The 15,633-nt window shown below is 46.1% G+C and overlaps 1 protein-coding gene across 2 annotated transcripts in view; it reads right to left on the bottom strand.

The window, feature by feature from the left end:
• The window catches only part of LOC144479625 (3',5'-cyclic-AMP phosphodiesterase 4C-like), a 330,099-nt gene that overhangs the window by 230,750 nt on the left and 83,716 nt on the right, over positions 1-15,633 (bottom strand). For both annotated transcript variants that reach the window (XM_078198561.1, XM_078198559.1), the window contains exon 3: positions 14,555-14,778. In XM_078198561.1, coding sequence (XP_078054687.1) covers positions 14,555-14,778 — 224 coding nt within the window. The remainder of the gene's footprint in view (positions 1-14,554; positions 14,779-15,633) is intronic.

The following is a 15,633-nucleotide window of genomic DNA, read 5'->3' as shown; positions in this document are numbered from 1 at the left end:
TGACACTGCCTCGCAGCTGCAGTCCCAGCTCTCACTTTCTCTCAGCCACAGAATTAAATACATTCAGAGTCTCCGATGTCAACAACCCTGCCGAGTGTGAACATCACCAGCTCACAGGCGTCGAAAGTGAGAGACAAAAACAAAAGCAGGAGGGAGGGACACTCCCTAAACCCAAGCGAGCAATTGTCTCCCAACCGGCACACAAAAGAACACAGGTCCCCAAATACACCTGAGCAATACTGACAAAAATAAATCACATTGCACCACCACCCCCCCCCCCCCCGCCCCGCCCCCCTCACTGCACCCACATGTCCAATAGTTCCAGAATCTAACACAAACGCAAAATACTGCGGATGTTGGAATCTGAAACAGTTCTGATGAAGGGTCAGCCAGGCTCGAAACGTTGGCTCTATCCTCCCTCCACAGATGCTGTCAGACCTGCTGAGATTTTCCAGCATTTTACTGTTTTAGTTCCAGAATCTATCCTCATTCATTTGACAAAAAAAATGTATTCAAAAGGCGGCTGGATATAGCACTTGGGGTGAATGGGATCAAAGGTTATGGGGAGAAAGCAGGATTAGGCTATTGAGTTGGACGATCAGCCATGATCGTGATAAATGGTGGAGCAGGTTTGAAGGGCCGAATGGCCTCCTCCTGCTCCTATCGTCTATGTTTCTATGTAAAATAACTTTATAGGTTTTGAACTGGGGAAACAGCTTCCTTTGTAAGAACTATGTTGTTAATTTTTGCATCTATTTTGGGGTATAGGTTTCGGAAATGTATAGGCTAATAAAATTCATTGGCAGCATGTGGGCCTCGATGGCCACGCCAGCATTTATTGCCCATCACTAATTGCCCATTTTTCTCTCGAGCACCTGCAGTCAGAGTGATGATGGGACTCCCGCCCTGCTGTGCAGTACAAGGTTCCAGGATGATGACCCAGTGGTGGAGAAATGGCTGGGGATACTCCCAATTCAGAATGGCATGTGACTTGGAGGCGATGGGGAGATCTAACAGATGTCCTCATCCCACTGTTGCTTTTGTCCTTTCTGAGATTTTTTAAAGTTAATTTAGGGACGTGGGGCGCAGCTGGCTCTGCCAGTATTTATTACCATCGCTAGTTGCCTCTCAAAGGATGGTGGTGAGCCGCCTTCTTGAACTGCTGCAGTCCATTTGGTGTAGGTACACACCCACAGTGCTATTAGGGAGGGAGTTCCAGGATTCTGACCCAGTGACAGTGAACAAACGGCTGATATGTTTCCAAGTTAGGACGGTGAGTGACTTGGAGAGGAACCTCCAGGTGGTGGTGTTCCCAGATATCAGCTGCCCTTGTCCTTCCAGATGTTAGTGATTGTGAGTTTGGAAGGTGCTGCCTAAGGAACCTTGGTGAGTTCATTGAAACATAGAAACATAAAAGATAGAAACATAGAAAATAGAAGATCCACTGCATAAAAGATGCCGTGCACCTTGTAGAGGTGCTGCCAGATTCTGCTGTATACCAAGCCAGAAGACATTACCGCTAATCCCCTGGTGCCTTTATTTACAAAGAAGCACACAGGGTGATCTGGCAGGAGCAAGCTGACATTTGGGACAGGAGCCATACCAGTGAAAGAGGAGAAGAACTAATTTATGTTTTCTGGGATGAGAAGGGAATGAATTCAAGATTTTGTTAACTTGCTGAAATGGGACCACACTGGGATCTGACACAGTGTGGAGGCCAAACTGGAAACAACAGTGGGAATCAGCTCCCCAAAATGGAGGTTGATGAAGGACGACGGGAATTCTTGGGAGCAGAATGGATGGGGTGGTCGGTCTTCCAAAATGGTCAATGGGGATGGGGTTAACACCAAAATGACCCCACTGATATCACTCACAATGCTGATCAGCTTCAGCATTGGTTGGAGAATATTTGTCATTCTCCAGCTGCTCTGTTAAGTCTGCTGCCCATAGCCTAATTTGCAAAAGTCCCATTCACCCATTGCTCCTATTCTCACTAAACCACATTGATGCCAAGTCTGGCAATGCCTCAAATGTAACATTCTTACCCTTGTTTTCAGATTCCGCCTTGGTCTCATCCCTCCCTACCTCTGTAACCTCCTCCAGCCTTACAACTCTCCAAACCTCTGTGCTTCTCCAATTCCAACCTCCTGTGCATCACCCGTGTTAGTCGATCCACCTTTGCTGGCCTGCCTTCAGCTGCCTAGGCCCTGAACTCTAGCATTCCTTCCGTAAACATCTCTCCTTTAAAATATTCCTGAAATCCTAGCTCTTTGATCAAGGTTTTAGTTGCCTGTCGTAATATCTCCTTATGTGACTTTGTGCCAAATTTTGTTTGATAATGCTCCCGTGACGCACCTTGGGAGCCTCACTATGTTAAAAGGTGCTATATAAATGAAAAATATTGTTAGATGCCCAAGGCAGTTGAGAGGTGCGCTGATGCTTGGAGAGTCCAGAGAGAAGGGTGAAGAAATCAAGTTGTGCTCACATTCTTTATCACAACCCAGTGGCCCCCAACTAGGAATCATGTAGCAATATAATCAGTTTTCACATTGATTCCCCCAATAGCCTCTAGCACACTGACAACTACTGCCTAGTTTCAGAAACGATGTGCAGTGAGGTAACATAGGACCTGTGCCCAAAGTGTATTCAAAAGGGCAAACTGGGAAGCAATATCTGGAGCAATAACAAACTGCTGATAAATCTCCACTGAGAAAATACTTGGCAATGTTCTCACAAAGCAAAATGTCAGAAAAGGAGCAACTGAGTTTTTGCTTTTTGAATGCAAACTAATTGGCAGTGTTTGAGAACGAGCGGACTGCTGCCTGATTGAACAAACTGCTGTAGCGAGAAAATTTCAGGGAATTAAATAATGATTTACAGATTAACAGAATGCAAACGAGCTTTGATCTTACCGAATTTGTCTTAACCTGGATCGTTGGCACAGGTGTAAAAACTGAATCATTTGGGGACCGTGGATTAAAGGGAATTGGAAAAAAAAGATGTTACAGAGATAGGGAGAGAAAGGAGGGATTTGAAAACAAGGGAATGAACTTTATGATTAAGGCGGGTGAATGGGGCACATGTAAGTCAGTGAGCAAAGAGTGAATGGAATTTGGTGTGAGACAGGAAACCAGGCAGCAGATTTTTGGATGAGCTCAAGTCTGTGGTGTGTGGAAGAGGAGAGGGTTGGAATGGTTGAGTCCAGGGCTAACAAAGGCAGGAATGAGGATTAAACCATCTGTCAGGTACAGCACAGCTAGGTGCAGTGAGAATGTTTTGGCTGTGATTCTTTCCACTGTCAGATATTCATTATTTCAGTTCAGTCATGAGGCATACCTACTTGGATGAGGTACAAGAGAGCCATCTGTACTCCAGCAGTAGTCCTGGGTGGAGGGGGTGCTGAAAATAGACAACCGCAGACAAACAAAAACCCCAAAGAAAATGCACCGAGAAGGTACGGAGGTACATTGCACTTCTAGTGATTTTAAAATGGAAAACTCACTTCTAAAATGAACAGACTCCCCCACAATACTGATTCATCCGGCTCCCATTGCATCAGCTCTGTAATTGCTACTAGAATACACAAGAAAACTGTGCAGTTATTACTGGAGGTCAGGTTTCACATCTTTGCTGGTGAAATCCAACTCTATCTAACTGCCAACTCACTTGACGGTACCCCCTCCCCTCCCACCCCCCCAACAATGTCCCCCCCCCCATCACCATTCACTCTTATAAGTTCATAAGTTCATAGGATATAGGAGTAGAATTAGGCCATTTGGCCCATCGAGTCCACTCCACCATTCGATCATGGCTGATATGCTCCTCATCCCCATTTTCCTGCCTTTTCCCCATAACCCATTACCAATTAAAAATCCGTCTAGCTCCTTAAATTTACTCACTGTCCCAGCATCCACTGCACTTTAGGGTAGCAAATTCCATAGATTCACAACCCTTTGGGAGAAGTAGTTTCTCCCCAACTCTGTTTTAAATTTGCTACCCCTTCTCCGAAGACTATGACCTCTCGACCTTGAAAGTCCCACAAGAGGAAGCAACCGCTCCACGTCTACTTTATCCATACCTTTTATCATCTTGTATACCTCTATCTGATCTCCCCTCATTCTTCTAAATTCCAGAGAGTATAGGCCTAAACTGTTCAATCTCTCTTCATAGGGACAAACTCTTCATCTCTGGAATCAATCTCTCCGATTTGTCATGATGCTTGTCCAACATCCAATACTTAGCAGAATTAGCAGAAATTTCATCTCACTGAGGATTGGAAATATAAAAGTCAGCAACTTTGGGCCCCACCAGAATGCCTGTTTCCCAGCCACCGACTGCACCCATCTCCGAGGCTGGACCAGACCTTTCACAACATTGGTGTGATACTGAGATGAACTTCTGACCACATATCTGTCCCATGTCTAAGGCCGCCTGCCTACACCACCAATACATTTCCTGACTCCACCCCTGTCTCAATGGACCAGTTGCTGAAAGCTCTTCTCCGTGCCTTTGTTACCCCTCGACATCATATTCCAAAGCTCTTCTGGATGATCTCCGACATTTCACCCTTCATAGAATTCAGCTCATTGTAAACTCTGCTGCTCCCATCCCAACTTGCACCCAATCTCAATCATGCATCCCTTCGGCTCTTTCTGAACGCCCCATTTCAGCCATATTCTCATCTTTGTGTTCAACTCCCTCCATGACCTTGCTTGTCCTGACCTCTGTGACCTCCTACCCTTAATTCCTTCAGGATCTCAATGCGTCTCCAATTCTAGTCTCTTGTGGTTCTCATTGCTCAAACACTGCTGGTCAAGCCTTCATTAATTGTTTGAATTATAAAGAGCGGCTGGATAGGCTGGGACATTTTTGCCTGTAGCATAGGAGGATGAGGGGTGACCTTACAGAGGTTTATAAAATCATGAGGGGCATAGAGAAGGTGAATAGCCCAGGTCTTTTCCCCAGAGTAGGGGAGACCAAAACTAGAGGGCATAGGTTTAAGGTGAGGGAGGAAAGATTTAAAAGGGACCTGAGGGGCAATTTTTTCACACAGAGGGTGGTGCGTGTATGGAATGAGCTGCCAGAGGAGGTGGTAGAGGCGGGTACAATTACAACATTTAAAAGACATTTGGACAGCTACATGGATAGGAAATGTTTCGAGGATATGGGCCAAATGCAGGCAAATGGGACAAGTTCGGTTTGGGAGACCTGGTCAACATGGATGAATTGGGCCGAAGGGTCTGTTTCCGTGCTGCATATCTCTATGACTCTTTGACTCTAACTGCCTAGGTTCTAAGCTCTGGAATTGCCTTCTTAAATGTCTCGGTCTCTCTATCTCTCTTCCCTGAAGACACTCCTTGATACTTACCTCTCTGACTCAGCTTTTGACCACGTGATACGGCCTTGTTCACTCTGCCAAATTTTGTTTAGCCGCACTCTGGTGAAGAGTCTCAGGGTGCATTACTGTGTTTGAAGTGCTATCTAAATGCAAGTTGTTGCTGTAACGCCTGTGGAACTCTTATTATAGTGTGGGTGGAGGGAAATGGATAGACATTGGGTAAAGGAAACAGGACCGAGAGAATCGGAGGGCAGCTGCTTGTCGGGTTTGCAGAAAAGAGACAGCAGGTGTTGCAACATTAACAAATATTGAAATTTTCCCCTAATCATTTCCAAACATACAGAAAACTCGAGCTTATCAGATTTATTTAATTAGGTTTTTGTGCTTGGGAAAAGGTCACAGACTCGCTGAATGATAAGGTCTCTCTGTTCCTACAGTTATTTTCATGCCTCTGACTTTATCTCTGGGTGATAGTCGCCTCCAGTTTTTCAGGTTAATTGTAATGGTGTGAAAATAGAGCAGAATAATAAAGACTCATTGAGAGCAAAAGTACCTGCACGACAGAGCCTTCAACCACTGCATCGGTACCCCAACCTGAGGCAGAGAGGAAGTGGGCATTGATTGGGGCAGAATGCAGAAATACAGGAGAGGACCAGTGATAGAGAAGATTTATTATTATTAGTGTCACAAGTAAGGCTTACATTAACACTGCAATGAAGTTACTGTGAAAATCCCCTTGTCGCCACGCTCCAGCGCCTGTTCGGGTACACTGACGGATAATTTAGCACGGCCAATGCATCTAACCAGAATGTCTTTTGGACTGCGGGAGGAAACCAGAGGAAACCCACACAGACACTTTGATTTTATTTTACTTATTGTCACATGTATTAACGTACAGTGAAAAGTATTGTTTCTTGCGTGCTATACAGACAAAGCATACCGTTCATAGAGAAGGAAACGAGAGAGTGCAGAATGTAGTGTCACAGTCATAGCTAGGGTGTAACTTAATGCAAGGTAGGTCCATTCAGAAGTCTGACAGCAGCAGGGAAGAAGCTGTTCTTGAGTCGGTTGGTACGTGACCTCAGACTTCTGTATCTTTTTCCCGACGGAAGGAGGTGGAAGAGAGAATGTCTGGGGTCACAGGTTTAAGGTAGGGGGCACAGGTTTAAGGTGCGAGGGGCAAGGTTTAAAAGAGATGTACAAGGCAGATTTTTTGCATAGAGGGTGGTGGGTGCCTGGAACTCGTTGCCGGGGAAGGTAATGGAAGCGAATACGGTAGTACTTTTAAGGGGCGTCTTGACAAATACATGCATAGGGTGGGAATAGAGGGATATGGTCCCCAGGAGGGTAGGGGGTTTAGTTCAGTCGGGCAGCATGGTCGGTGCAGGTTTGGAGGGCCGAAGCGTCTGTTCCCATGCTGTAACTTTCTTTGTTCTTTGCGTGGGGTCCTTAATTATGCTGGATGTTTTGCTGAGGCAGCAGGAAGTGGAGACAGAGTCAATGGATGGGAGGCTGGTTTGCATGGGAGAACGTGCAGACTTAGAATCATAGAATCCTACAGTGCAGAAGGAGGCCATGTGGCCCATCGAGTCTGCACCAACCACAATTCCACCCAGGCCCTAATCCCCATAACCCCATGTATTTACCCTAGCCAGTCCCCCTGACACTAAGGGGCAATTTAACATGGCCAATCCACCTAACCCACACATCTTTGAACTGAGAGAGGAAACCGGAGCACCCGGAGGAAACCCACGCAGACACGGGGAGAACGTGCAAACTCCACACAGACAGTGATCCAAGCCGGGAATCGAACCCAGATCCCTGGCACTGTGAGGCCGCAGCGCTAACGACTGCGCGGCCGCAGTGCTAACCACTGCGCCACCGTGCCACCCATAGCTAGAAGGTGGTGTTCCCATGCAAATATTTACAGCTCTTCCTTTAAATCATGCCCTGCGCTTTTTGAAGATGGGTTTTAATTTGAAATGAGTTTAACATAAGCCAGTTAAAAACTCTGCCCATGTTACAGGAAAAAAGGGAGATATCTATCACTCAAAACCAGAAAAAAAAGTGTTAGGGTCAACTCCAAATGAAAACCAGAAATCATTTAAATACAGAAAATTAAATCTTGTTAACTTGACAAAACAGATTACTTTCATTAAGTACGGAATTATGTTTAAGGAAAGCTATCGGTTTGAAATGATACACACACAGACGCACTGAGCCCGTTATCCATTATCTTTATTAGTCCTCACTGAAGAGAATGACACAATGTTTTTAAAGTTTTGCCTGATGCACCATGTGTTCTGTTACTCCTCTGACGAACTCTACCCGAATTTACAGAGCTCCTTAAATAAGGAAAAATGTCCCAAGCCACGCCATGCACTGCGGAGAAGAACCAAACAAGGAAGAAGGAGCTGGAAGTGACTCGCTGGAGTTGGGTTTTCGTAGAGAGTTTGAACATGGAGGGACCGGGAGAGGAATGGGGACTCAGCAGCAATGGGACAGTTAGATTTGTGGAATATGGAGGCGGGGAGGGGGTGGGGGGTGGGGGGTGGGGGGTGGTGAGGTGACGAGACCTAGAAAGGGAGGAGTGGAAAGGTTAGGAGGGGTTCTTGGACGGTGGAGCTTTGGAGATAGGATGAGGCAAGTCCATGAGAAGATTTATAGCCAAGGACACAGTTTAAAGTTAATATGATGACTGATATGTTGGGAAAGTGGAAGACAGCGAAGATCAGCGTAGGAGATGAGCAGCTTTTCCCAGTGGAATTACAAGATTTGACCAGCCGACAGCTTCTTAATTTCCCAGTGTCCATCAGCATTATGACAGCAGTTTTTAAGCTTATTTATTAGTGCCACAAGTAGGCTTACATTAACACTGCAATGAAGTTACTGTGAAAATCCCCCAGCAGGAAGTTCTTTAGCAGGAGCTGCTAAAGGGGCTATAAAAGGACAGAAGGAGGTTGTTCAGCCCCTCAAGCCTGCTCCGCCATGCGATGAGATCACATCTGATCAGTATCTCCACCCCTGGACCTGTCTCAGTTCCATATCCCTGAATTCTCTTGTGCAAAAATCTATCAACCTCAGTTTTGACAACTTTTTATTTTGCCAAACCTTCTCCGATGAATCTCTCGTGATGTAGAGATGCATTTCCTGACATCATAGAATCCCCACATCGAATCTGCACCAACGCTCCATACAGCATCCGGAGCGACCCTATCCCTGTAACCCCACGTATTTATCGCGCTAACTCCCCAACCTACATTCATTGGGACACTAAGGGGCAATTTAGCATGGTTATTCAATCTTTGATTAGCTCGGTATAGTTTTAAGGTTACACCCCCTTGATCTGAGCTTCACCCACTGGGGGAAAGCCTGTCAACTCCTTTCATCATCTTAAGACCCCCAATTCAATCACCCTCAATCTTCTTTAGCCGTGGAAATAATTTAGTGAGTGCCCTTCTCAGTACCCAGCACCCGACCGCGGTGAAAATCTCAATGTTTTCCCATACTCCATGAACAACACGGTAACTGCGAAGTTCCATACATTCGAGGCAACACGTTTCCAGTGGAAGCAAATCTGACTGCCCAGCTTCTGAATAACGATCGAAGCGAGAAAAATGCATTGGATGCAAAACTAATTTAATAATTGTGAGGACGCAGAAATAGAGACCTGCCTGTCTTGACACAAATGTGCATAATGCAAAATCATTGCCTTTAATCAGATGTTGCTGAATTGACATTGTGCGTGGCAGGACCTCACCACAAGCCCCTAATTACCCACAACAGCAACAATATTATGATTCAGAAAGAAATTACCTACTTATAAAAGAACAGAGCCTGACACAAATATCAATAGTCCCTACATGCTGTTCACGCGTTCCAGTAACAAATACTGCACTCGCTGTTCCCTCCCTCCTCCATCCTCACCCCCACCCCCAAGCACAAGAACAACCTGCATTTCTTTAGCATCTTTAACGTTGCAAAACGCTCCCAGGCCCTTCTCTGGAGTAATTATCTGGCAAAACTTGCCACCAAGCTGCACAGTGGTTAGCACTGCTGCCTCACAGTGCCAGGGAGCCAGGTTCAATTCCCGGCTTGGATCACTGTCTGTCGAGTTTGCGTGTTATAAGACCATAAGACCATAAGACATAGGAGCGGAAGTAAGGCCATTCGGCCCATCGAGTCCACTCCACCATTCAATCATGGTTGATTTCAACTCCATTTACCCGCTCTCTCCCCATAGCCCTTAATTCCTCGAGAAATCCATGTCTGTGTGGATTTCCTCCGGGTGCTCTGGTTTCCTCCCATACTTCAAAGATGTGTAGGTTAGGTGGATTGGCCCTTGTGTCAGGGGATTAGCAAGGTAAATACATGGGGTTACGGGCCTGGGTAGGGTTATTGTTGGTGCAGGCTAGATGGGCTGAATAGTCTCCTTCTGGACTGAAGGGATTCTATGATCCTGGACCAGGTGATCCAAATCTTGTAGGTTTTAAGGAATATCGTATTCCTCCAGGCGACACTGTGGCTAGCACTGCTGCCTCACAGCGCAAGGGACCTGGTTTGATTCCCGGTTTGGGTCACTGTCTGTGCAGAGTCTGCACATTCTCCCCATGCCTACGTGGGTTTCCTCCGGATGCTCCGATTTCCTCCCACAGTCCCAAAGACGTGCTGGTTAGATACATTGGCTATGCTGAATTCTCCCTCAGTGTACCCGAACAGACGCCGGAGTGTGGCGACTAGGGGATTTTCACAGTAACTTCATTGCAGTGTTAATGTAAGCCAACTTGTGACAATAATAAATAAACCTTTTAAAAGAGAAGCTCAGAGGATTAGGGAGGGAATTCCAAAGTTTAGGGCAGAGGTGGCTGCAGAAACAGAAACCCATGGGGGAGTGATCAGAATCAGGGAAGTGTAAGAGGCCAGAAATTGAGGATCACAGAGATCTCAGAGATGGGGGGAGTGACTGAGACCGGGAGGGGCAAGGCCATTTGAAACAAAAATGAAAGCCCGTAAAATTGAGAAGAAATGTACGTTAAGGAGCTGACAGGGGAATAGGATTTGGGTGTGAGCTGGGATACATGCAGCAGAGTTTGGGGTAAATCTGATTTATGAAGTTCAGGGGTGGGGTGGGGTGGGGCGGGAGCGGGGTGGGGGGCGGGGTGGGAAGGCTGGCCAAGCGAGTGTTAGAATAGTGAAGTCTAGAGGTATCAAAGGCATGGGTGAAGGTTTCAGCAGCAGAAGAGTGAAGACAGGGGCAGAGACAGATGCAACAGTGGTCAAAGGCGATGGCCTGACTGATGGAGAGTTAATCTGGTTGGAAGCTCATCTCAGGATCAGATATGGAGCTAAGTGTTTCTTCAGAAGGAACTCTTCAAAATGCAGCTCATGAAAATACAACAAAACTTACTCCAACTCATAAATCAAAGAAAAGGGTTTAATAAAGAAACATCACTACTCCAAACTTGGAGCCTCGCCCTGGGCCAATCCAAGCTCTCCACAATTCTACATAGTTCCTTATTTATAGTGAATCAGCTGGTCAGCTGACTATTACATCCCTCTGTAATTGGTTCCATGGTTCACTGGGTCAGCTGACCCTTACATCTTGTTCCCATTGGTCACATTACATCCAATACAAAGTTGTCACTGGTTACATTCTAATACTAAGAATGTGAAGAATTTGGTTCAGTATTGAGAGGGATGGAGACGGTGTCTAGGGAATGGAGTCAGGGATGAGTCGAAACACAATTGCCAATCTCCAGCCACCAATCCAACCTTATGTCAGTTTGATAAGTCAGAGTGTCACAACCTTCACCTGAACCAACGTCAAATCAATGTTTCTATTCCTGGAATCTCTGAAACTCTGTTTTATATTCAAAAGAATTCTTAATGAACCATCTTTGAGAAATGCCTCTCCTTCCTGATTTAAATATCCCTGCTTGTATTCAGAGGTGAATCGTTCTGAATAATGAATATATTAAAATTAGATTCCTTTATCCGCAATTTTAGAATGAGCTTTACTTGCGAAATGAGCTGGCTTCTTTGTTTAATTTCCCATACCTGTTACTTTAACAATCTCTTCACGAACCTCTTACTTATGTATCAATCCTCATTTCCCACATGACAATAACGTGTTCAGCACCATTCATAACTCCTCAAATGCTGAAGCAGTCTCTGTCCATATGCAACATGACCTGGACAACAGTGCAGAAGGGATGGTAAGTGGCAGAAAATGTTCACACTAAACAAGTGCCAGACAATGACCACTTCCAACGAGAGAGAATCTAACCGTCTCCCCTTATCATAACGGCTTTATTATCACAGAGTAGGCCGCCATCAACATCCAGAAACAAGAAACTGAACAGCCATATAAATACTGGGGTTACAAGAGCAGGTCAGAAATTCTGCAGTGAGTAACTCATCTCCTGACTCCCCAAAGTTTGTCCATCATCTACAAGGCACAAGTCAGGAGTGTGGTGGAATACTCTCCACTTGCCTGGATGGGTGCAGCTCCAACAACACTCAAGAAGCTCAACACCATCCAGGAGAAAACAGCTTGATTGGCACCCCATCTACCGCCTTCAACACCCACTCCCTCCACCACCAACGCACAATGGCAGCACTGTGTACCATTCACAAGATGCACTATAGCAACTCACCAAGACTCCTTCAACAGCACCTTTCAAACCTACAACTACTACCATCTAGAAGAACAACAGCTGCAGATACCTGGGAACTCTACCATCTGGAGGTTCCCCGCCAAGCCACTCATCATCTTGCCTTGGAAATATATACCGTTCCTTCACTGTCGCTGGGTCAAAGTCCTGGAGCCCCTTCGCTAACACCACTGTGGGTGTACCTATACCACATGGACTGCAGCGGTTCAAGAAGGCAGCTCACCCACCACCTTCTCAAGGGCAATTAGAATGTTGACCTAGCCAGCGACGCTCACATTCTACAAACAAATAAATAAAATGATTACACTACTTTCTAGACTGTGTAGAGTTTCGGAGCGTAATGAATTTGTAAAAGGAGTTACAAAAATGTGACTCCTTTTCATCTCTTCACAATTTCAATGTCTTTAGTTGGATATAAATCTTCATACAGCTCCAGCGCAGCCGCGATGTGGAATGAGCTGTACAGAATGCGATATATTCTGCACAGGCCTCATTCTCGAACCCAACATACATTCAATCTGCAGTTAAGGAGAGAGGGGGAAGGCAGGAAAAACAATCAGAGTGAATGGAGCATTAGAGTCGGTAACCTCTGACCAGAAATGGGTGCAGGATCAGACTGGGGCAGCAGGTGTCATAGGATGGGGGAAAATGAGCCAGGGTGGGGGAGGGGGGTGAGAGAAGGTAAGGATGGAGTGGATTGGGTGGGGAAAGGGTGAGATGGGTAAGAGAGCCGGGAGATAGGCGGGCAGGGGTGAGAAAGGACAGGGAACATGATGACGGCAAGGTTTGAATTCTGACCTGCCTTGCAGATGAACATTCATTGGGAGCCTGAGAAACCAAAACCTCTCAGAGGGGACACAAGATGAAAGGAAATCGATGTTCACGGTACATTCTGTAGATTTCCAGAAATGGAAACTCATTGGATAAAGCATTCATTTCAAGATGCAGTTTGCAGTGTCGAGGTGAGGTGAGAACAGAGACAGAGAAAGGTCATGTGAGGACGAGGATCGATATCTGAACGTTTAATAATCATTGTCTCTGCAATGATTCATTTCTTCATGATGGACCCTGTCAATGGAATGAAACCCACTTGATCCCATCCACTGTGCGATATATGGTATCCACCATCAACCATCCAGAGAACCCATTCAACACTGAAGGAACTTTAGAATCCACAGCTACAACCAACAAACAGAACATAACTGAAACCAAAATCCACCAGGCACATTTCCTCCACAGACCAGGAACAATGTTCCCTGACGTGGGGTGTGGGTACATTCAATCCACAATATAACCATGTCCATCCAACTTAACCTCCTGTTGACATCATCATCTCCAACTCAGGAGGTATCGGTTCAAACCGCACCCCAGAGACTCAGCCACATAATCCAGTCTGACATTCCGAGTGCAGCACTGTGTCAAGTTTTGTGTGAAGTTTATTCATTAGTCACAAGTAGGCTTACATTAACACAGCAGTGAAGTTACTGTGCAAATCCCCTAGTCGCCACACTCCGGCGTCTGTTCGGGTACACTGAGGGAGAATTTAGCATGGCCAATGCACATCTTTCAGACTGTGGGAGGAAACCCACGCAGACATGGGGAGAACGTGCAGACTCCGCGTAGACAGTGACCCAAGCCGGGAATCGAACCCAGGTCCCCTGGCACTGTGAGGCTGCTGTATTGGCTGGTAACCTTTCCCACTTGCTCCTGTCCTGAAATTTGATGAGTGGCTGATTTCAGCCTTGCCAACAACCTGCAGGCTTCCTACAGGAAAGAACATGCAGTCCTCGTTCTCCCATCGTCCTCCTTTTAAGTCTCCCAGTGCCCTGCTGTTATTTATCCTTCAGCCAACAGCACCAAAACACATCATTTGGTCTTTTATCTCACTGCTGTTAGTGGGATCTTGCTGTGTGCTGACTGTCTGCTGCATTCCCCTACATTACAAAAGGGAATACTCTTCAAATATTGCTTCATTGGTTTAAATTAGGGACGTGCATTTGCGGCACTTAACAGCCAATGAAGTATCATGGAAGTGTTGTCACCATTGGAGCATAAGAAACGCGGCAGCCAATTTGTGCACAGCAAGCTCCCACAAACAGAAAAGTGATGCAATCCAGGAAATTTGTATTTTGGGATGTTGGTTAAGGGATAAATATTTGCCAGGAAACCAAGGAGAACTCGCCTGCACAATTTCAAAATAGTTTCACATCCAACCGAGAGGGGTCTCAGTTTAATTACTGATCGGAAAGACAGCCCCACCGACAGTGCAGCACATCCTCAGCACTGGGAGAATCGGAGAATCAGCCTGGATTTTTGTGCTCGAGTCTCTGGAGTGGGAATTGAACCTGCAACCCTCCGTCACAGAGGCGGGATTGCTGCCCACTGAGGTAGAATCAAAGTTCTTTGCATTAAAAGATTCAGCAAAAGAATCAGAACACACAGACACGAACAGTGACCTCAACCAGTTTAACCATCATCAAATGACAGGGATTCCCTTAGACGGCCCGAGCTGAGAAGAATAGAGAAAAACTTGAGCCCTTACCTGGAGCTGGTGCATTGGGTTATCGCTGACAATGGTTCTCCTTGTATGGGGACAGTTATCCTCAACCCCTGTTCCTCTTTCGGCAACCTGCAGCCCTCGTACAGCGCAGACTGTCGCCATGACAACGGGGGGAGCTGCAGGGTTCCGGATGAGCGTCTCTTGACCAGGCCAAACATGGACGGTTGACCCGGTGGTGACAGCAGGTCGGTCGAATCTCTGATTCTCTGAGGAGCGGGAAAGTAAAGGACAAGAGTTTAGGAAACTAAGAAAAATGATGAAAGAAAGGGTGCCATTTTTAATGGCGGGGGTTGCAGGGGTGGGGGACGGTTGTGGGGAGAACACTTGACAGAAACAAACCTTTTGTGAACGTTTTCATTGTTTGCAAGGATGCCATCCTGAGTCAATCTCATCAAACCCATCCGAACGTATAAATATTCAACCATCAAAACAAACGTATGAACATATAAATGGACAAACATACAACCACACAAGTATGTGAACATACAAAGATAGGAATGTATGACTCGAGGAAATAAACAGTTAAAGCCTTTTTTTTAAGTAATCATAGAATCCTACCTGCAGAAGGAGGCCTTTCAGCCCATTGAGTATTCACCAACTCTTCAACAGAGCATCTTACCCAGGCCCTATCCCCGTAACACTACATATTTGCCCTGTGAATCCCCCTCACAGACACACCTTTCGACACTAAGGGACAATTTAGCATGGCCAATCCACCTAACCTGGACATCTTTGGATTGTGGGAGGAAACCCATGCAGACACGGGGAGAACGTGCAAACTCCACACAGACAGTCACCCAAGGCCAGAATCGAACCTGGGTCCCTGGTGCTGTGAGGCAACAATGCTAACCATTGTGTCACCGTGCCATCCATGATGTTGGTTGAGGGATAGATATTGAGTTGAGACAAGTCACAACTTCCCTGCTCCAGTTTCATGGAAGTGTTTACACCCATTCAAGAGGGCAAATAGAAGGTTAGTTTAATGTCTCATCCAGGATTTTATCGCCTCGCTCAAGTGAGACTGGAAATTCTCGCCCAAGGTCAACGGACATTCCCGTTGT

Source organism: Mustelus asterias, chromosome 26 (genome assembly GCF_964213995.1).
Source record: "Mustelus asterias chromosome 26, sMusAst1.hap1.1, whole genome shotgun sequence".
Lineage (NCBI taxonomy): Eukaryota > Metazoa > Chordata > Chondrichthyes > Carcharhiniformes > Triakidae > Mustelus > Mustelus asterias.
Note: the sequence above shows the minus strand (reverse complement) of the source record. Positions and strands in the feature narration are given on the sequence as shown.